This window comes from Pleurodeles waltl, chromosome 11 (assembly GCF_031143425.1).
Source record: "Pleurodeles waltl isolate 20211129_DDA chromosome 11, aPleWal1.hap1.20221129, whole genome shotgun sequence".
NCBI lineage: Eukaryota > Metazoa > Chordata > Amphibia > Caudata > Salamandridae > Pleurodeles > Pleurodeles waltl.
Genome location: NC_090450.1, coordinates 747,139,554 through 747,162,722, shown reverse-complemented (window position 1 = coordinate 747,162,722; position 23,169 = coordinate 747,139,554). Strand labels below are relative to the sequence as shown.

Here is a 23,169-nt window from a genome sequence, read left to right as displayed (position 1 = left end):
TGTATTTTGATTGAACTCCTGTTTTTAATAATTTTACATGACTTTGCATTGTTTTATTATGATGTTTTGTGGTGTATGTTTGTAATTTACTTCTGTGGTAAGTAATAATATGACCCAATAAAGTTGATCTGTCTGACTGTGGAGTACAAGTTTAAAATAATGACTTACATATTCATGGTGTTTTTTGTCACAGACCGGAACCTTCTAACACTAAACATACATAAGTCACAACAGCCCACTGAACCAACCATAATTCAATTCCTCGGCTCCCTGGTTGCACACACAGACCGCTCCAGTGCATTAATAGTGGTTTCATAATGTACCATAGAACATTTCCGCTGATTAACTTAATTTGCATTTGTTTTTATATGTGGTTACCTGAAGGTGAAAACATGATACAGAATATTTTGTTTTTTACGTCACGACTTTGACTCCGCCCCCACGATCACCCACCATCTCCATCATTGAGCACAGTTCCTATTCTTTGTTTTTGTAATGCACTTTGACCGCTGCCGACGAGGAACAAATAACCTAATATTGCTGGCATACAATTCAAGAGCTTGATTTCAGAGGAGAGCTAGCTCTGAGAAACGGGTGCCCCTGTGAAATAAGGCACGGCTGCTTTCTACAATACAGCTTTCGTGTCAGGTATCCTTAAGCAATGTTCACTAACTCAGAGCGCGCCTCAGACAGTGCAGAGGCAGTGAAGGGTAAACGCGCAGTCAAGCAGGGAGAGCTGGAAAAAAAATCAGGCCGGATCTGAATGCAGACAGAAAACGCTTCTGAGACTGACCCACCCCCCAGCGCAAAGGGGAAGGCCTGCGAGAGTCCGGCACACGCTGCTTTCTCAGGCAGACTCCAGGGCATTGTGATGCAGATAGGGTCAGGAGGATAGAGGGGGAGAGGGAGCAGGGCGGATGGGAATGGTAAGAGTAGAAGAGGGTGCGCATGGGAAAGAGGGTGGGGGTGGAGAAAGAGAAGTTGGTGGAGGGGTGGGGACAATTTGAAATGAGAGGAGGGCACTCGGGGTGGAGATATGTTGTGGGAGGTGGACGGGACTAAACATCGCAGCTTTTTAAAAAGAGTGAATCGACCAAGGACGCTCCTCCCACTAAACGTCACTGGACACATGAGACAAAACAGGAGATGTCCAGACACTTGTTTCACACACAGACGCGCACCTGAACCGGCATAAAGCACAACACTGGCTTCCCAGCTAAGGAGGGGCAGCACATCCACCTGTCTCACGCGCACACCCTGGGGGCTACGAGCAGCAGCACGTGCACAGCCTCGATGCATGGGATGGTGGAGGGCGACACAGAGGAGTGGTCCTGCTCTTGGAGGAGATAAGCTGCAACTGCACATGAGGTCACACATGAAGAAACGGACCCTGTGACTGCCAGGAGTATCTGGCACAAAAGGGGGTACCAGGCTAACCGCAGCTCCGCCTCCACAGACCGTACAGGGGCTGTTTGTTTCAGCACCCGGACAGCTCCCCAGTCTTACATCTGGCTACACAACTCAGGTGTCCGCTTCAGCACCCGGACAGCTCCCCCCTCCCTGCGTACCTCACCCCAGGGGTCCGCCTTTTACATCGCTGGACGGCTGTCCAGTCCCGGAGTATCGCGCCTCTGGGGTCCGCCTTTCTTTACCCGGACGTCTATCCAGTCTGAACGTACCTCGCCCCTGGGATCCGCCTTTCATTACCCACACGACGTCCCCGTCACTGCACACCTCGCCCCAGGGGTGAGCATCTTCAGCACCCGGACTGGTGGTAGTGCCGCCACCTTGACTCCCTCCCTTCACAGCCTGCACTCGCACCCCCTGCCCTGCTGGTTGGCATACACGCCGCGGGTGGCTCGTGGCCATGGCGAGCGTCCAGCAAGGGGAGAAGCTGCTTTTCGAGAAGTTCTGGAGGGGCACTTTCAAGGCCGTGGCTACCCCCAGACTAGGAAGCTGCATAATGACGAGTATCACCGCCGCCCGGAGGGCACTGCCCAGGTAAGGCGGTTGTTTTCTTTCTAACATTACCGCCACCCAGTCACGAGGTCTCTGTCAATGACATCGGGACTTTCTGTGTGGCTCTCCTCAGAAAAGGGTTACTTGTCACAAACATCACAGTCTCCCCTGTATCTCTGCTCTAGTGAAGGGTGAATTCGGTTTCTAGCACTCACTAGGTGAGAGATCTCTTCCACCAATATCAGCATCTCCCACAGACCTCGACCAATGTACGGCACCATTGTCCCTAACATCCCCCCTCCATCGGAACTCTGCCAAGGTGAGAGAAGAGGGTGCCTCGTATAGCCCTGCCAAGTAGGTGTCAGAACACTTAGCAGCAGATGAAGGGTAACACGGGATGTGAAGGGGAGTTCGACTGGGCTCAAACGTGCACAAGGTCCCGCTTCTTTTAACCACAGAATCCCATACAATTAACTTAGCCATGTTTTCCGTTACATTTGTTCCTTTACCTTAATTTCCTTTGTCCATGTTATCCCTTTCCTCTTGCACGTGTTTTCTATTCCCCTTGCTCATGTTAACTCATTTTCCTTTTCACTTGCCAATGTCATTACATTCCTATAGCCCATTGTAGCCCTTTCCTCCTGACCATGTTTCCATTAATCTTGACTTTGTTACTTCATTCCTCTTGCTCATGTTTTTCCATCCCTCTTGCTCATTTTTCCATTCACCTTGCCCGTGGCATTCCATTCCTTTTGCCCATGATAACCCATTCCCCGTGTCCATGTTATTCCATTTATCTTGCCCATGTAATTTAATTCCCTTTTACCATTCTAGTCTATTCCTTTCGTCCATGTTATTCCATTCCTCTTGCCCATGTTACTTCATTCCTCTAGCTCGTGCTTTCCATTCCATTGCCAATGGAACTGTCCATGTGCTTTTCGATTTCTCTAGCCAATGTTATTTTAATCCTGTAGAGCAGGTTATTTTCTTGCCCGTGTTTCCGTTCATCGTACCCGTGTTACTTTATTATTCTTGCTTGTGCTTTTTTCAGTTCTCTTGCCCATTTGTCCAGTACTCTTGCCCATGTTCATCCATTTCTCTTGGTCCTGTTTTCTATTTCTCGTGACAATGCTTCCCCATTCCTCTTGCACGTGTTATTCCTTTCCTCATGCAAATTATTTCCATTTCTCTTGCCTGTGTTATTCAATTCCTCTTGCCAATATTATTCTATTTCTCTTACCTATGTTTTTCATTCTTCATGCCGGTGCTACTCCATTACTCTTGCCCATGGTATTTCATTCTTCTTACCCATGTTTTCCGTTCCTCTTTCCAAGGTGTTCCATTTCTGTTGTCCATGGTTTTCCATTCTTCTTATCCATGTTTTACATTCCTCTTGCCTGTGGTATTCTATTCATCTTGCAAACGTTAGTCCATTCCTCGTGGGCTTCATATCCTTATGTACTGTGAAAGCTAAGGACGAGATCTGCATGTTTCTCTTTTCATGGCTGTCTCCCCAAGCCCAGTCTGTGACCTTCCCTGGCTGTCCCGTGGGTCTGCATGGCTTCTTGTCCGGGCTTATGAGATGTACAAGCCATAGGACTTTGTTTCCAGACACAGTTTCCTAGTGAAGCCTGAGTGGGATTGTCGTCATTAAATAACCCATGCGGGGAGCTTCCCGTTGTATCTTTGCTTTTCTGTGCTCTCACTGATTGTCCCCGGCGTTCACTCTGCAGCCGGCTCAGGCATGTTGTAGTAGTTTTAGGACGAAAAGTGTCCATGTCCGTTATTGGCCCAAGGATGCACTTTACGGTATAAAAAAAAATATAATGAAGAATTATGTATGACACGTTCAGCTCATTTGCATTCTCCTTGTGTCCCCCTCCCCCGACAATTAGATTTTTACCAGAATGAAGTCTCAGTTACATGATGCGGCACTATGGAATAATCTCAGGCATTTTGTGTAAAAGTTGTAATGTGAAATGCTAGAAATTCATAAGATTACGTTGGCATGAATTACATTTCGTCCTGGCCTTCACAATTCTTTTGACCTACGCATTTCTACTCTTCTTTACTGCCACTGGCTGAGATTAATTCTAGCGTTCTATCCATCACTTAGTAGTCTACTTCAGTGTGACGCCCTAAAATGAATAGGCCGAGACACGTGGGACTTGTGCACACTGTGTCACTGTACACAAGCCATGCCTGACTAATAAGTCCTTATGGCAAAACTGGTCTTAGGTTTCTTGCGTTCAGTTCACGGAGGACTTGACTTGGTACAGCAGGCTGGATGGTTCCCACTTGGGCAGGGTCAAGAATGATTTGCATATGGCTGGGTCTAAACTGAGGTGGCATAGTGTGCAAAATGAATGTTGAACTGGGATGCAGACTGAGTAATTACCAGTGGCTAAAATGAATTCAAGCATTCCATCCATCACTTTTTTGTGTACTAGCAGTACAGGTGGCAGTTAAAGGGGTGCCCTTGCTGCCATGATACTCAGTGCATGGAAAGAAGTGTGAGCTCTCATATTTGATACACATTTTCCCTGCACACTAACCAACTGCTCTAGCCACCATCCAATGTATAAAGCCAGTGACAGGCAGTGTGTGGGGACAAGCAGTTGGCTCTTCTCTCCCCTGTGCATTCTTCCTGCACATTACCTTTTTGCTGCCCTATAGTATAGGAGGATGGAGAGTGCCTTGCAGCGAGCTCTCCTCCCTCCTGCACATTGTTCATGCATTCTACGCATATGCTGCCTGTGGTAACGATTACATGTAGCAGGGTGGTGAGGGCCCTGGTTCCTGCAGGTTCTTCTTGCACATTGGCATCATATGGCCTGTAAAACTCAGCATAGGCACAGCACTGTGGTTAGGTCCCTCTCCTCTACTCAGCGCACTTCCCCAGCATATCATCCATCTGCTGACTGTGGCACTTTTTCCCTGAACGTACTCACAGCACATTATCCATCAGGCTGTAATGGTGAGCTCTCATCGTCCCTCCACTTCATTTCTCTGTCTATCCAGCACATAGTCTGTCAGCAGCTTGTGATAGTACACAAGGGCAGTGCCTGTGGGGGATGGAGGCATGAGCTCTCTTCTTCTCTGAGCACTCTCCCAGCACATACTCTGTCTGCAGCCTATGATACCCAGGACAGGAAGAGCAGTGCCTGGGGGGGTCGTTGGAGGGAGGGAGCTCTCATCGTCTCCGAGCAATCCCCCAGCACATAACCTGTCTGCCTGTGGTACCCAGGACTGGAAGAGTAGTGCCTGAGGTGATGGAGGGGCAAGATCTCTTCTCTGAGCACTCTCCCAGCACATAACCTGTCTGCAGCTTGTGGTACCCAGGACAAGAAGAGCAGCCCCTGAGTGGGATGGGGGGTTAACTCTTTTCTTCTCTGAGCACTCTCCCAGCACATGACCTGCCTGCACCCTGTGGTACCCATGCAGGAAGAGCAGTGCCTGGGGGGGAGGGGGTTGCGGGGGTAGAAGGGTGAGCTTGCTTCTTCTCTGAATATTCTCTCAGCATATCACCCATCTGGAGTCTGTGATGCATTTTACTGGTAGTGCAGTGACTGTGGGGGGGTAAGCCCTCCTCTCCCCTGCCCACTTTCCCAGCACATTACCACATGCCGCCTGTGGTCCTTACAACAGGTAGAGTAGTGCCAGTGGGAGATGGAGTGTGGAACTCTTACATTCACTTCTACTTAGCACATTCAGCATCTGCTCTCTGTGACACTCAATGCAGGTAGTGCAGTACCAGTGGAAGTAAGCTTTTCTCTTCCCTCCCCACTCTCCAAGCACTTTACCCATCGGCTCCCTGTGATAGTACAGGTAGAGCAGTGCCTGTGGGGATGAGCTCTCCTCTTGCCTACCCACTCTCCCAGCACATTATCATTTTGAAACTTTGATACTCAGTACAGGTAGAACTGTGCCTGTGGGGGTTGGGCTTTCGTCTTCCAAGCCCACTGTACCAGTTCATTATCCTTCTACAGTCTCTGATACTCAGTACAGGTAAAATAGTGCCGGAATAGGGTGAGGGCTTTCCTCCTCCTTTTCCACTCTCCCAGTACATTATCCTTCTGCAGCCTGTGATACTCAGTACATGTAGAGCAGTGTCTGTGTGTGTATGTTTGGGGGGGAGGGCGGTTGTTTCCCTCTCCACTTTCCCAGTACATCATCCTTCTACAGCTTGTGATACTCAGTGAAGGTAGAGCAGTGTCTGTGTGGGTGTGTGGGATGGGGGAGCTGGAGTGGTGGTTCCCCCTCACTCTCTGCTCTCCAAATACATCATCCTTCCACAGCCTGTGATACTCAGTGCATGTGGAGCAGTGCCTATGTGTGTGGGGGCCGATGGGAGGGCTGGAGTGGTGGTCTCCTTCTCACTCTCCGCTCTCCCAGTACATCATCCCTCCACAGCCTCTGATACTCAGTGCAGGTAGAGCAGTGCCTGTGTGTGAGGGGAGGGGCGCTGGGAGGGCTGGGGAGGTGGTTTCCTTCTCACTCTCCGCTCTCCCAGTACACCATCCTTCCACAGCTTGTGATACTCAGTGCATGTGGAGCAGTGCCTGTGTGTGTTTGTGTGTGGAGGGGGAGGGGGACAGGAGTGGTGGTTTCCTCCTCACTCTCCACTCTCCCAGTACATCATCCTTCCACAGCCTGTGATACTCAATGCAGGTAGAGCAGTGGCTGTGTGAGAGGGGAGGGGCGATGGGAGAGCTGGGGAGGTGGTTTCCCTCTCACTCTCCGCTCTCCCAGTACATCATCCTTCCACAGCCTGTGATACTCAGTGCATGTGGAGCAGTGCCTGTGTGTGTTTGTGTGTGGAGGGGGAGGGGGACGGGAGTGGTGGTTTCCTCCTCACTCTCCACTCTCCCAGTACATCATCCTTCCACAGCCTGTGATACTCAATGCAGGTAGAGCAGTGGCTGTGTGAGAGGGGAGGGGCGATGGGAGGGCTGGGGAGGTGGTTTCCCTCTCACTCTCCGCTCTCCCAGTACATCATCCTTCCACAGCCTGTGATACTCAGTGCATGTGGAGCAGTGCCTATGTGTGTGGGGGGCCGATGGGAGGGCTGGAGTGGTGGTTTCCTTCTCACTCTCCGCTCTCCCAGTACATCATCCTTCCACAGCCTGTGATACTCAGTGCATGTGGAGCAGTGCCTGTGTGTGTGTGTGGAGGGGGGCGGGAGTGGTGGTTTCCTCCTCACTCTCCACTCTACCAGTACATCATCCCTCCACAGCCTGTGATACTCAGTGCATGTGGAGCAGTGCCTGTGTGTGTGTGTGTGGAGGGGGGCGGGAGTGGTGGTTTCCTCCTCACTCTCCACTCTACCAGTACATCATCCCTCCACAGCCTGTGATACTCCGTGCAGGTGGAGCAGTGGCTGTGTGGTAAGCTGTCCTCTTGCCGGCACAGTCCCCATCTGGCGCCCCGCACAGGGCTGCAGATGATGATAAGAGGCACCCGCCCCGGCCCCGGAGGATGGAGCCTGGAGCCCTCTTTGTGTGCCAGGCTTTCATCCCTTTGTGGGTCTGCTGCCAGAGCGTGTCATGCAGGACATCTGCTCAGGGAGGCGCGAGGGGCGGGGGCAGGCAGCTTAATGGGCAAAGCACCAGCTGCCAGAGCTGCGCAGAGCTCCCGGGGGTCACGGGGTCACACCTCCGGTTCTCCCTGCCTCCCCCCCCCCCCACTGTTGTTGATACCCCGAGTGGGATGAGCAGACCTGGGGCTACTAGGATAGAGGGCACCGAGACTCTCCTGTGGCGCGTTAGCTCGACAGAAGGAGGGCAGTGTCTGTGCCCTCTGGGTGTGTCTGTGCAAGAAGATACGCTGGATTATGGAGGAGGGAAATATATAAGGATGGCACATTTACATGGGCACTGGATAGCGAGAGGGGTGAGAGGAAGGCTCAAAAAGAGGTCCAGCACGGAACGAGACAGGGGCAGGGCAGGGAGAGATGGTGAGACAGGGCGTGATAAAAAGGAAAAAATACAAATTATGGAGGTTTGGAGAGAGAGAGAGATAAATAGAGTCCAAAATATGTCAGGACAATGACCGCTGACACACATACAAAGAGTCAAACATACAAGGACAAGGAAGAGATACACAAAGACAAAAACCCACATGCTCAAATAAAGAAAGACGAGCAGGCCAAAAAAGGCACACGCCAAATGTGAGACGAGAAAATAAAAAAAACTGCGAAAGAAAGATTAATAGGCTAAGAAAGACTTAAAGGAGAACACAAACAAAATGTATACATGTATATAGAAAGAAAGAAAGAGAGAAATAACAGTAGACCTTGCCGGAACTTTAAACATTTTTGGAAACAGATAGCCTTGTCAGCTGGAAACGCGCTGACAACATATTCATTCTTTACATTAAATATTTAGGTCGATGGCAGGAGCCAGGGCTAATTTAATGTATTTAAAGCCGGCCGTTTAAGATGCAATTTCTTCTGAGTTTGCTTCTGCGCAGGAAGAAGCCTGTGGAGACGTTCTACCTGGAGCAACGATTCCCTGGATGTACTGCGCAGCGCTATGTGGTCTAGCACCTACATAAAATGGCTTCTACAACTACGGTTTTGGGACCTCCCCAAAATTGTTAGTCTCCCACTCTCCCTTTCTTCAAGACGTAAAAATATTCAAGTGCGCTGTGAACCTTTTTCACAAACTGACCACGCAAATCACTATCAGTTCGCTGTCGAGCAGGTCATGTTTGAAATGCTTCTGCTGTGTGTTTTCTGTAACGCATCTCCTCCAATATGAATGAATGAATGAACGAATGCCTGAATTAGCCAATGAATGCGGACAATTTCCAAAGAGTGACTGAAGCCCTGCAAGACAGTTTCCAGGCGCCAGGATCTGATTCGGAATGTCTCCCTCTTATAAAAAACAATGATTCTGCTAGCCGCACAGACGAGGGCGACTTCAGGGATCCACTGACCTCTGAACCTGCTGTCGCACTAGTGGACTAACCAGCAGCCCCCAGACTGCCGATACCTGCTTGCAATATATAGATTTAATGCCTGAAAGCGAATAAAGCAGAGCTTTCCTCTAGGGCACCCATGCTGCAGAACACACGCTGCGCATGAAAGGAAGCTGTGGATGGAGGAACTCATACAATCCTATGCTTCTTTATTTGTATTATACACTGTGTATCAAGGATGGCTGAACAGAGACAGAAGCCTGGGTGAAATTTTAATCACACCTGCATAATTCGAGAAATGTCTGGGGTGCATCGAATCAGTTACATACTCGCCATCAGCTAGCAGTTAATTGTTGTGTTTGTTTTCAGCCGCGGTGCTGTTAGTCCTTCATTTTGTCAGATCCGGCACTTCCCTTATACAGCCCACCGTGGTGTCTGTGACGATGCTGTATAGGAGAGTCCCTCTTTTATTTTCCGGGCTGCATGATGTTCTCTTCCTGGCTGTGGCCTGTAGGAGCTGCCTCTGTGTGATGCGGGGGTCCCTGGCATGTTAGTTTGTAAATGCCCTGGGGCCATGTGTTTGTGTGTTGGGAGTGGGGGAGGGGAGGAAGGAGAAGGGCGGGCGGTGAGTTAATTGGCTCACAAAGTGTCCGCGACAATGGAAGAAAAGAAAGACTTCGTGACAAAGATACTCACAAAACATTTGCTATTTGTGAGCGCTTTAGGCCTTCATAAGGGAAGCAAAGGAGGTGGACGGAGCAACTAGGCTTCCAAACCCTAACTATCTGCCCCTTCCTGCTTGGAATGCCCCTTCAGAACACTCCCCGCCCAACCGCACTCAAACTCACAACCCTTGGGAGGATAAATTCCTCGCTAAAGATAAAGCCACATCATTTCAGCCTCATGAAAGGGGACAGCGGATGCTTCTGGTTCTTAGTGTACATGGATGCTAATGTTTTCACATTTTCAAAGCTGATGAATATTCAACATTTAATCTGAGGGAGTCTAACTAATCCAGTGATTTTTTTGCCTTAACAGCTCTACTTTTCTGAGTAAAGGTATTTATATGGATTGTTAAACTATTGGATCTGGAGAAAGCTAGAACACGCAGGATTTAGCTAAGAGATAATATTTAATTTCCAGATAAGCACTTTATTTTATTAACAGAGAATAAAGTAAAGCCTAGTTGTAAAACATCAACTATGATCATGTTAAAATATCATTGCACTCTTTCGGATTATTTGTGAACTGTTCATAAGAAACTGTCTCTAGCACAAATTGCACTGGAAAATGAGATCCGTCAGGAGCCCCATCTTAGTCCTGTACATTGGTTAGGTCACTCCTCTAACAACTAGCACGTGAGCTACATGATCAAATGTCTAAGATCAGCCCTCCCATCACGGCCCAGGCTTCTTATAACTCTTGATTTTCTCATCACTTTGTCACCATTGTGCGATACATAAGTATGGGAGTATCTACCGAAAGTCTCTATCATTGGTGGGTGGTAGATTGGTTTCTCTACCACCATCTCAATACAGGAAACAATCCCCATTTAAGTCATCAGGAATAATTCATACTTATTAAAAGTGTTCTTCTGTGATTGCTCACTTTATGAATGAATCGGATCAGATTAAAAAGCATCCATAATGGACATATCCAGTTTTGAAGTTTTAAATACCTGAAAAAAGTACTTCTCTTAGGATTAAACTCATCTTGAACAACTTTGTGTGGGTTTGAATATTCATGTAGCAAGGGTGTTGTCATGATGTATTGAGGTTCATTGGCAGGGCTGTGTGAGATCCTGAGTGCCAGACATCCAAGGAGAAGGGCAGATATGTAAAGATTGGGATGATTCAGCAGATTTCTTTGTGATCAGGTCATTGAAAGTTAGAGTAGAGTGTGTTTCTGGTGCTGGAGTAGGAGAGTGATGCAGACAGGAAGTGAGGTTTTTCTGGACAGCAGGGTGTTCATCCACTTGCTGGAATAGCTCTGAGTGCTGCAGGACAAGGTGTTGGTGCATCTGCAGATCAGTCGTGGCTCAGACTAACTGTGAGGGTGGCGGGGGTGTTGTAATTTAGGATTGGGGTGTTTCACTAGAGCTGCTACTCTCGGGCCTTCATCGGGAGGGGTGCTGGCAGCATGAGACTGGTGTAATAGTAGGTTTAGAGGGGACAGCGGGAGAGGAACACTGCAGAGGAGAGTTGTATAGAAAGCTTGCAGGTGATAGTGCAAGATCAATGAGAGCGGTTCAAGGAAAAAGAGGCGGAGCAGGGTTGCTGAGTGGAGGATGTCAGTGAAGATCCATGATCAGGGGGAGGTTAGTAGACTGGTTCAGGGAACAAGTGCAGAGAAGAAACTTTCGGGTCAAAGGTAAGAAGTGTAGGTGAGAGGAGCAGAAATGAGAGGTACAGGGTATAGTGAATGGTACAGGTGGAGCAGAGAGGTGAAAGGGAAAAGTGCAAGGAAAGGTGCAGATTGATAAAAGGTACAGGAGATGGGGTGTTACTGCAATATATATTCCCGAAATAGGCGAAGCAGGCACTATATAAATGCAATTAAACTACTTCAATATATGAAAACATTGATTTATAAAAAAAAAATATCGATGTCTTTTAAATATATTTGACAGACTAAGAATTTTCCAGATTTACGCTAGCATTAAAGAAAAACAATTTGCATATTTCATTTTTCATGGAAAAAGCAAGGAGAGTGATCACATCCTAGACATACGTTTACAGTGGATTCGTCACTTTGTTGACCGCATTCTCCCACTCTGAGCTCCTGCGGTTTGCAGCAAGGACCAGACAATAGGATGAACTTGGTACAGTCAGGTGTGAGAGGTAGGAGAGGATCACACATGGTGTCTGTGCTGCTAAGAGACACCCCCAGCAAAACTGCCACCACAGCCACTTGAAAGACAGCGTGACAGAGGAGACCCCATGCACGTTCCTGTAGAATGGACATTATTTAGAGATAACAGTCCCAGGCTAAGACCCCAGCTTCCCAGAGCACTTGTGTGCGAAATAAGGCAGTGTCTAAAGAAAGAAGTGCCAACCCCTCAAACCACAACTCCCTGCTCACATTCAGCATGGAATGAAAGGTGGTGAGCCCTGATAAATAAATCAGACACTCAACAACGGCGCTATGCGGACAGTCTGAGTGCAATATAAAGCATTTGGGGCATATTTACAAGAAAGTGGCCCATTGGTTCTGATGCACCACTTTTCTTGCGTCACCCCTGCCCCACCTAACAAAACCATGGTTGTTCCATATTTACAATACGGTGTACCATGGTGGTTGTTAAGACAATATCGTCAACATTTTTTAGGCTATTGTGGCACTTTGCTGCATTAGCGTAAAAAATGTTGACGCTAGTGCAGCAAAGCAAAGGGAGGCCATTTGATTTAAATGGGTGCGTCATTTTAAAAATGACAGAAAAAATGGTGCAGTGAAATCTTGTAAATTTCACTGTGCCATTTTTTCGGGCCTCCCTGCGTGGAAATACCCCCTTGCATACATTATGCCTGGCGCAGGCATAATGAGGCGCAAGGGGTTGAAAAGTGGCACAATGCAAGCATTGCTCCATTTTGTAAATACTACATGGGAGAAAGGCCTCCTTAACGCTGCCTTGGCATAAAAAAATGATGCCAGGGCGGCGCAAGGTGGTGCTAGGGGCTTGTAAATATGCCCCTTTATGTAGAAACACACATGAGATTTCCACCTCCCTGCTGACAGTCTGAGGGTAATACTAGGCAGAGTGGCTAGATTTAAACACTCCAACCTCAAGCCCAGCTTCCCACTGACCGTCTGTATGAAATGTGAGGCAGTGTCTCTAGGGAAATGTAGCACTGGTTTAACACTGACAGTCTGAGTGAAACATAAGTTACTGTATCTAGAAACTAACATCACTGTCCCCAGTTCCAGTACTCAGGCCCCAAACCCAAGCCCAACGCCTCAGTGACTTACTGTATGAAAGGTAAGGCAGTGTGCCTAGAAACATACTACAGACTCAAAACCCACTCTATGCTCACAGTCTGGGTGAAACATAAGGTACGGTATCTAGAAACACACATCACTGACTCCAGCTCCCCTTGGCAGTCTAGGTGTAATTTTAGATATTGTGGCTAAATTTAACCACCACAAAATCAAGCCACAGCTTCCCACTGGACCTTTGTATGAAATGTAAGGCAGTGTGTCTAGAAACATATATCACAGACTCAACACTAGACGTCTGCTGACAGTCTGGGCGAAGCATAAGGTACCATATGTAGAAGCACACATCACTGGCTCCAGCTCCCCGCTGACAGTCTGAGTGTAATGTTAGGCAATGTGGCTAAAATTAAACACCACAACCTCAAACACCAGCTCCCCACTAAAGGACTGTATGGGATGTAAGGCAGTGTGTCTAGAAATATACATCACAGACTCAACACCAGATGTGAGCTGTCAGTCTGAACTACACATACATTGCTGAATCTAGAAACATACAGCAAGGTATCCAGCTCCCGCTAACAATCTGAGTGTAACATTAGGAAATGTGCCTAGATTTAAACACTACATAATCAAGCCCCGGCTTTTCACTGACCGTCTGTATGAAACGAGTGTAATATTAGACAGTGTGGAAAGAATTACAAACTCCAACCTCAAATCCCAGCTCCTCTCTGCTTACCCACATGAAATGTAATACCCGAACTCCCAGCACATGATCTGTATGAAATGTAGGGCAGTGTGCCTAGAAATATACATCACAGGCTAAAAACACAAATTCCAGCCCATTGTCTAAATGGAATATAAAGCAGGGTGCCTCGAAACATACATCACAGACAGAAGCCCCAAATCCCAGCACGTGGCCTATATGGAATATAAGGCAATGTGCCTTGAATCATACATCACAGGCTCAAGCCTCAAATCCAAGCACATACTATATTTGGAATATAAGGCAGTGTGCCTTGAAACATACATCACAGGCTCAAACCCCAAATCCCAGCACATGGTCCATTTGGAATAAGAGGCAGTGTGTCTATAAATATCCATTAGAGACTCAAGCCCCAACTCACTCACAATAGTTTGTATGGAAAATAAGGCTAGAAATATACATTGGACGTTCAAGTCCAGCTCCCCACTGCCAGTTTATGTGAAATATAAGGCAGTGTGTCTAGAAATATACATTGGACGTTCAAGTCCAGCTCCCCACTGCCAGTTTATGTGAAATATAAGGCAGTGTGTCTAAAAGCATACATCACAGGCTTAACCTCAACTCCTTGAAATATAAGTAAGTGTGCCTTTAATCATACATCAAAGGTTCAAGCACCATCTCCCCACTGACACTATATGTGGAATAAGACAGTGAAGCCATAAACAAACACATCAATCCCCAGTTTCCTGCTTACAGTCTGTGTGAAATGTAAGGCAGTGTTTCTAGAAACATACATCACAGGCTCATACCATGCTTCCTGGTCACAGTTTGTCTGAAATACAAGATAGTTCATATAGAAACATACTTCAAGGGCTAGTCATGACCCAGTTCCTCACTGACTCGGAAATAAGCAGAGTGTTCAACAACATATATGAATGGCTCCATGAAGTAAACTCTTGAAATGTAGAAGATAAAATTCTGGGAACAGCAGAAGTTCTATATATGAGTTTATTCTTCAAGATATACATGACAGGAACTCCAGCCTCACGTCAAAGCTGCTCCACTCATCTCCAACTGACAACTCTCACATTCCCGACTCTCTCATGTATGGAGCAGCATGGGGGGAAGCGGAACATACCAACAACCAAATAATATTAAAACAATAAAAGGAATTTAAAGAAAGACAAGTGTCACATAATATGAACAAAATATTAACTAAAAGATTTGAACTATACCACACTCCAGTTGCCAGCTTACAGTCTGTGTGTAATGGCAGTGTGTGTAGTAACAAACATCACAGACACAGCACCACATTGACACCCAGACAGTCTGTCAGCTGAATCTTGTGTTATCCTAGCATAAGGGGATGAACTTCCAAGCAGGACTTGATTTGTAAAAAAATAAATAATTAAATACCTGCATGCCAGGGCCCTTGTCAGGAGGCCACTGCAGCTTGCACCGTCCATTGCCCCTGTCAGCACTGATAATGACAGTACCAACACTATCAACCATTAGGGGGTGGCATGGCCAACCATCACGGAAGATGGCCACTTCTTGAAGCAGCTCCTGTCACTGCTGCATAAATACCCTTATATTCGTATAAGTATCCAGTTACCACACTAAGAAAACCCAATACCAGCACTTTGAAACCTCAGCAGTAGCAGGCTCTTCTGCCACTGGGGTCCAGTTCTCTCTCCCCGGCATGGGAAACCGAGTGGCCTCTCCAGCAAGGATTTTCGGCTGCCCCGGGAGAATCAGCACTGAGGTGGCAGAAAGGGTCAGCGGCAAGGGCAGACGTCCAAAGGTGCTGGATTGCCTCCATTGTGAACCGCACCCAGTGACCTGCAGCTGGACCGCTGTGTGGCCCGAATGCTGCTGCTGAGAGGAGCATGAAGTGATGGCCTGAGAAAGGACCGTTGATGCCTGGGACCTCCAGATGGGGCAAGTGACTGCAGAGTGGCATGCCTGAAGTGAGGGCCTTCCCCCCACAAACACATTACAGACAATAAACTCTGCGCTTCTTGACCGAGAGGGCGGTGGGGTTAGCCCTGATTCAGACCATAGGGCATCCCGTTGCAGGGGCCTGACTATCCCGGCTGTGGCCCTCACAGGCGGTGCCTGCATCTGCAACACCACTTACGATCACCACCTTGGAGCATCTAAGAGCACAGAGGGAGAAAATCAGCTTTAAAGTTGCTATGGATGCAGAAGGGCAGGGGTAAACCCTGCAGAATAGAAACTCTCCCATTTGGATGCGGTAAGAAAACACAGCAGGCAGCTCCAACTACAGAAAGTGATTGTCGGGGCCCAGTGGTTACTGCTTTGCAACTTTTTGAATCCCCTCTGATACACATCTCTTGACACTAAAAACTGTTTGCTTTGTCAATGGGGATTATCGTCGGGGGTGCCCTCCCACACTCCACACTGCTGAGGGGGAGAACTTGTTTGTTGAAGCACAGTCCCGAGGGGACTAGAGGGGGACCAGGGACTTGGGACTTGCTGTCTGCCCCTCTGCAGGGTGATGGGCGACTACCACCAACTGGTCCCACCATACAGGGCAGGACACCAGGGAGATTGCAGTGAGGAAAAGGGAAAACCAGCAGGCTGCAGGCGGGCTTGTTTTTCGCCCACTGGCAGGCAGTGGCAAGTACCTTAGTGCCCTCCCCCTCCCAGGGGCGATGATGGGAGGCAAGGGCAACCACACTGTCAACCAAACTAAACTGGATAAATACATCTAGCCAAAGGAGGTTGTGGTGGTGAAGGAACAGTGAATTTCATTGCCAAGGCCCCCAGACTGCAAAACCTCCCTCCCTCAGTGATATAATGGCAGCAATACAAACAATCTGCACAGCCGTTGAAGGCAAAATTGGCACAGCCTGCATTGAAGTTATCTTGATGCAAGCAGATCTTCACAAAATCGGTGCCCATGTCAAAGAAGCGGGAGAATCAATCTCTAGCCTGCAGACAGACTCCAAAGTACTGAAGACCCAAGTCAAAGAATTGGGTGCTACGACAACGGCCCTAGAGGCGAAACTGGAGGATTTTGAAGTGCGATCAGGGAGAAACAACATCTGCATAATTGGAGTCCCAGAGCAGTCAGAGGGGCAGACGGTTGATTTATTTGTGGAAGATCTCATACTTAAACAACTGCAACCCTCAGACCTCTCGAAATACTTCTCTGTGGAGCGGACCCACAGAGTACAGGGTGGTCCACCAAAACTGGGAGCTCCACCACACCCTATAATATTACGCATCTTCAATTATCGTGACTGAGGCATCATACTGTATGCCGCTCACAGTCCCCCTGCTAGTCACATGTGATCATGCAACCTTCTTCCAGGAATTTACACTCCACATGCAAAAACTATGACAGTCCTTTCTTGAAGTCAAAAAAGGATTGAGGGAGTGTGAAATAAAGCACTCCATGTTATTCCTAGTTAGGTTGCAAATTTATATACGTCCAAAACTACAAGATGCAGCTTTCCTGAACCTCGGTGCAGTCCTCCTTTGACTCCCTAGGGAGAACTAGTTCTGGGAGGAGACTTAAATGCAGTGTTGTGTGAAGCCAGCAACCAATGGCCTTCTCACCATATGTCATCCGTCCACCGACCACTAGCTGACCTTATGTCAACGACTGGCCTCATGGATACATGCCATGCCTTTAACTCCACAGCATGATAATATACATATCACTCGGGAGCACATGGTAGCCTTTCACACATATATTATATGATTACCCTGGCTTAGCAGTTCCCCCAAATGGGCAAGGGTCACCATCTGGCCAGGGGTATCTCTGACCATTCCCCAGTTTACACAGTCTATGGACTGACGGACCATGGGAGCCGACTGAGAATGATTCTCAATCCTTGGTACCTTAAAATACTTCACATATGAACAATCCTTTGCGAAACCACAGAGCAATACTTGAATGAAAACAAGGAATCGTTTGACTCTGCACAAACTTTGTGGGAAGCTTATAAAACTATGATAAGAGTTCAGGGAGTAGCCTTGATAGCGCACAATAAAAAAAGAGGCCCCGATTGGAAACACTTGAAAGGGAAATCTGGGACTTGGAATCCCAACTAGTTGCAGGTGGACAGTGGAATATACAAAATACTCTCTCCTTGAAACAAAAGGAATACAGAGATGTAGCAACAAATGCTGCAAGGGCCTGTCACGAGCCACTCAACACAGCCTATATGAGATGGGAGATAGAGCTGGGAGGCTTCTGGCTTGGCTGGATGAAAGAGAGGCAGCTTCTCAGTGGGTCCCTGAGATCTTATAGGAGGGGGGTGAAAGAGCAAGAGACAGGCAGGGTGTGGCTACTGCCTTTGCGGATTACTATGCCCACCTATACTTCTCGAAATCTGCAGCTACAGAAGCAGACTTTCATGAGTTGCTATCTGACATACGGATGTTGATTCTTTTACAGGCTGATCAGGAGTCCCTAGAACAGGAATTGCCAGAAAGTGAAACAATGTAAGCAATCAGTGATTTGGTTTCAGGTAAAGCAATGGGCCCAAATGGCCTACCTACAGAACTCTACAATCTTACTGCAGTGAAAATTGCCCCCCATCTGTTGAGGATGTTTTTGGATTACCGCGAGATCAGAATATTGCCCAAGGACCGGAGAGTAGCTACCGTAGTGGTCCTACACAAGGAGAATAAACCACCTGAAAGGTGTGCCTCCTACAGGTCAATATCATGCAAAGATGAAAATCCTGGCGAGGCTCTGAGTGACGCAATTGGTCAAAGTGATTGGATCATTGGTCCACCCGGATCAATCGGGCTTCATTCTGGGGAGAAACACAGCACTGAATCTGTGGCGCCTGCATGAACTCCTGGGCCATGAGTCGAGAATTTGGGAGGCAGCCCTTGTGCTGTCTCTCGAAGTGCAGATGGTATTTGATACAGTGGGGTGGTCAATCATGCATGCAGTACTGGAGAAGTTGGGGCTTTGCCCCCGCTGTGTGTCCTGGATATTGCTTCTGTATTCCGACTTCCCTGCTCAGGTGACGGTAAACGAAGGCACATCTGCTCTATTCCACCACCAACGAGGCACAAGGCAGGGCTATCCACTCTCCCACCTAATTTATGCCCTGATCCTGAAGCAACTTGTGGCCTGGATCCAAGGGGATCCTTTGATTAGGGGACTACGATGGACAGCAGATTGGGAGGACAAAATGTTCCTATATCCAGATGATATCCTTATTTATGTAGCTGATCCAACTCTCATTCTTAACAGGATAATTGACATATTCACAATCTTCCAGCACCACTCAGGTTACACCATCAACTGGAGAAAGTCCTTGCTATATGTCCACCAGGGACCTGCACTGCATTTGTCTGCTGGCTGCGTGGCTCGGGTGGTCACAGGGGGATTTCGTTACCTGGCGATCTACATCACTAGGCACCCATGATCTCATTGTGCAACATTGGCAGACTCTATCCCTTTCCCTTCTGGATAGGGTAGTTTTATTTAAAATGAAGGCCCTCCCTCGCTTCTTGTGTATACTCCAAGATTCACCCTACCCAGTCCTGCAGACCTACTTTTGGGCAATTGATGGTATAGCCTGCACTCTTCTCTGCAATGGAAGGCCTCCTAAGATAGTATTCCAGAAATTAACACAAGGCTGAAACGATGGAAGGATTGCTCTTCCTGATCTCCAAAAATACAATTGGGCGTCACAGTTAATAGTTGGAAATCACTAGGTTCACTTAGCGGAAGACGAAACCAGCCTATAGAATGGATAGAAGAAACATGCACCCAGGGGGTTATTTAAGAGCTATCTATGGCAGATTGTGCGCCACACACCTCCCGAACCCTACTAAGGTCACACTAGCTCTTTGGCATACAGCCTTAAGTGCAATGGGCTGGTGGAATAGAATCACACAAGCCACTGCCTTGTGGGACACTGCATAATTGGGCACCCGGGCCTTACAGGGAGGCTTTCTAGGGTAGGTGACTTGTGGAAACAAGGTGAGGTGCCCCCATTCACACATTTACAAAAATAATACCATATGGCGCCCACTGAGACCTATTGATATCTACAAATCCTTCACGCACTACAAAACGTACTCTCTATGAGTGAAGAGCGGCCCAAGTCCTCCCTACTAGAAAACCGTTTGTTAGATGAGTACATGCCCAGGAAGGCGATCTCCCTCACCTACCAAAAGTTATTAAATGATTCTTCTGACCCCATGCTCCTTTTACAAGAGTGCTGGGAGCGATATGTGGGGGCCTGAAAGATGATGAATGGCTGGAGGTCCTAGCGTCCCTAGGGAGGTGGCCATAAGGTCAAGATTTTGCCTGATGCAGATCAAAATTCTCCATAGTCTTACTAAGCACGCACAACATTGGCCAAAATTGGTAGAACAGATACGGCACTCTTCCCCAAAAAATGTGGAGAGAATGGGGAACTTCTTTCATATGTTATTGGGCTGCTTGACATTCCAGAAATATTGGACAGATGTGTTTGACTGTAACAGAAGTGTCTGTGGATGTGCTATGGAACTAGTAGCAAAGTGCTGCCTCCTAAATGTTTGGGATGAGACTGATCGCACCCGTGTGGACCGCATTTGGTCCACACTGAGACTGATGACGGCTAAACGCAACATAGCACTGCTATAGGGAGCTGAAGCCCCACCACACCTTGAAGAGTGGAAGAGAGATATGGACTGGTGTATACAGGGGGAACCCTTGGTGTACAAAAGCAAATGTCTGAACAAATGGACATAGGTATGGGGGAAGTGGAATACATATCATGCTTAATTGTATGCTCCTGTTACAAACACTCATCAAGATGTCTGGGGCCAAAGATATCATATTTCTGGTGTTACCCTGTAGGTTGCATGGGGGTTCCGGGGTCACGTAATTACGATGGGAACTGAATACTGTGTACCAATACTTTTTTTCACTGAGATATTTGAGACAATGTCACCATGAATGTTTATGTTTTATATGCAATAAAAAGATCTTTTAAAAAACACTACTATCACACTCCTAGAATGTGACAATTCAGACTATTCCAGGCCCTCAAAACTATAAGAATGGCTTTAGCATCAGGTATTAGTAATTTATAATGTATATTGAATTAATAAACAACTGTTTCTGTGCTCATCTATAAATTAGACAAACACTGCCACTATGTGACAGAATGTCATCAGTACTGGTGCTGACAATTAAGTGCCGTGCCGAGCACCGGAAACCACTGGCTCAACTTAAGCACTACTTCCAAGGTGGGGCACCATGAGGCACCCTTCCAGGCAAATAACAGTGACATTGTCCTCAAACCTGCATCTTCTTCTTGCTAAAATATATTGTGGGGTTACTATACTCCTACTGACACCGATCAGGAATCTTCTTTCTACTTGTCCAGAAAGTTTTGATACATTAATGAGGAGCCGAAAAATAAAGGAAGATCTTGCATATTTTTGTTATCCACAATCCGGTTTTTGGTGATATAACTCTTCAAAATGTAAGGCTTTAGCAAATTCAAAAGCTTAAATACAATAATTACAAATAAAACACTGCAAGGTATGCCTAATGGAGAGGGTTTTGCATCCCAAAATGCTACAAACCATTATGGCTTTCTAAACATGGATAAAGGGCAACATGGAGGGAGACAACTGGTAGAACTGGTTCTGTCGAAGGGTATGTGGCTACTCTCCACTTCTACAAGATGAAATTCACCCCAGGAAACAGAATGGAAGCCTTATTATAAACAACCCAATGGACATTGTGCCCTACTCCTCCTGAGCACCTATTGTTTTATTTGAAGAGTCTCAGAGAGCGGGATGGAAGTCAAGGGAGATGTATCACCCATTTAACCCAGGATAAGAAGAAAACCAAACATTAACACATCCCCCATAACTGCTGACACACTCTATGGCAAAGATGTATGCTGCCTCTCCTTTCTCTCAGGTACCTCAGGTATACCACAATTCCTGGGATTAAGGACAGCAATACTGATATTTTGAGGACTCATGTAGGTTAATACTAAAACTATATGTATAATAATATGCTTATGTATAGAGGCTTTCAGTCGACCGTCATGTACATTAGACTATTATTGTGTTATTCACATTTTGATTCTATCCATAACAGCATGGGGCAGGGGGTCAGCTCACTTTGGCCATTGGCTAACTTTTCTACGAGTGCCTGCATTCTGCCTTTTCTCAAGGAGCACACCTACAAACAAAGTAGTTCCCTTCAGTGCCAGGGACTACTATTGCAATGTATTCTTTGCTAATGTCTTTTTGTTTTTAAATTGAGGTAAGCCTGGCGGTTTCCCCAACACTAAAGGTTTTCAAAAACCTTGACAAAAACAAAACAAGCATTGACTAAACCAGAAAACTGGCAGTCAGCGCCAGACCTACTGACTTTGCCAAAGCTTATTCTTATTGATTGTTGATTTTCAGACAGGCTTTATTTCAGGGGCGGGCCCATGTCTACTTCTGTAAATAAATCTTGGAAAGAAAGGAATTTATGTTTATTTGTGCCTACCAGTTGCTTACAATAGAGAATCAGACACTGCCATATTTCTGGCACTGACAGAGGCAGTTCTGCTACAGTATCGAAAACAGCACAGCATGTTTCCTGCCTGGATGTCTCTCTAGCCCACAGCTGGTGGAAATCTGGGTCCTCCTCTCTTCCTATAATGTACTACATGTCTAAATATTGGCATTCGTACCCGACTCTTCTATTACCTTCTGTGTCATGGGTATTTATATTATTGTGGCAGCATTAGCTTCATGATGAGGAACAGCACAGCAGGACCATGTTTTAATTGTAGCTATGAGTCGGTAGGTGGCTCGTAAAGACAAAGACCTGCTCTATAATAAGCATTGGCAAAGTCAGTAAGCCTGGGTTTAGTGTCCTAACACAAGCATGCAAAAGTGTGCATTTGTGCATCTTTTAACAACTAGGAGAGGGTAATTGAAAACAGTACCATATGTATTGCACTGCATGCAGTCCATTAAGGGTAGACATATTCACACAATAGCATCAGGCGAGGAATACTCCTGTGACCTGAGCCAGGATGTAATTGACAAAGTTGGCCAACAGAAAGTCAACATCCCATGTGTGTGTGTGTGTGTGCGCGCATGAGCGCGTGCGGTGTGTGTGCATGAAAAGTTTCATCCATCTCAGCTCCTTTCTGAAACTTGATAGGGTCATATTCAAGAGGCGACCAGTTAAAAGGTGTCAACCAACTAAAAGTGGGTGCCAAAACACATTTTCCCCATGCAATTTCCCATAGGATATTTAAGAAGTGATACAGAAGAATGGCTAAACAGAGTTACAACAAATTTGCCAGAAAGGTAGATTTTTATTTTAAAAAATTTGCTTTTTGTAATTCGTGGTTCTTTGTCATTTTTTGGTGCTTTGGAAAAGTTGCTTGCCCAACACAAAAACTTGAGTGCTTTCTCCACCCCTACACATCAGAGGAAATCTAATGTTTGGCTATCTTCATGGAGTATTGCTCCTCTTATTAATAGAAACATACAGTTCCTTTCATACTAAAGACCTTTCTTCATCAAGAACTATACAGCTTTCATCTAAGTTTCATTACTAGCCTTGCTCACTGCTCCGAGCCAGAAACAGACGAGCCACGGTTCACAACCTGGCACCATCATAGCACAGACTCATCTGT

The 23,169-nt window shown here is 46.8% G+C and overlaps 1 protein-coding gene across 2 annotated transcripts in view; it reads left to right on the top strand.

The window, feature by feature from the left end:
- Positions 1–1,165: 1,165 nt before the first annotated feature.
- The window catches only part of SRRM4 (serine/arginine repetitive matrix 4), a 248,649-nt gene continuing 226,645 nt past the window's right edge, over positions 1,166–23,169 (top strand). For both annotated transcript variants that reach the window (XM_069214474.1, XM_069214473.1), the window contains exon 1: positions 1,166–2,001. In XM_069214474.1, coding sequence (XP_069070575.1) covers positions 1,868–2,001 — 134 coding nt within the window. In that variant the 5' untranslated portion in view covers positions 1,166–1,867. The remainder of the gene's footprint in view (positions 2,002–23,169) is intronic.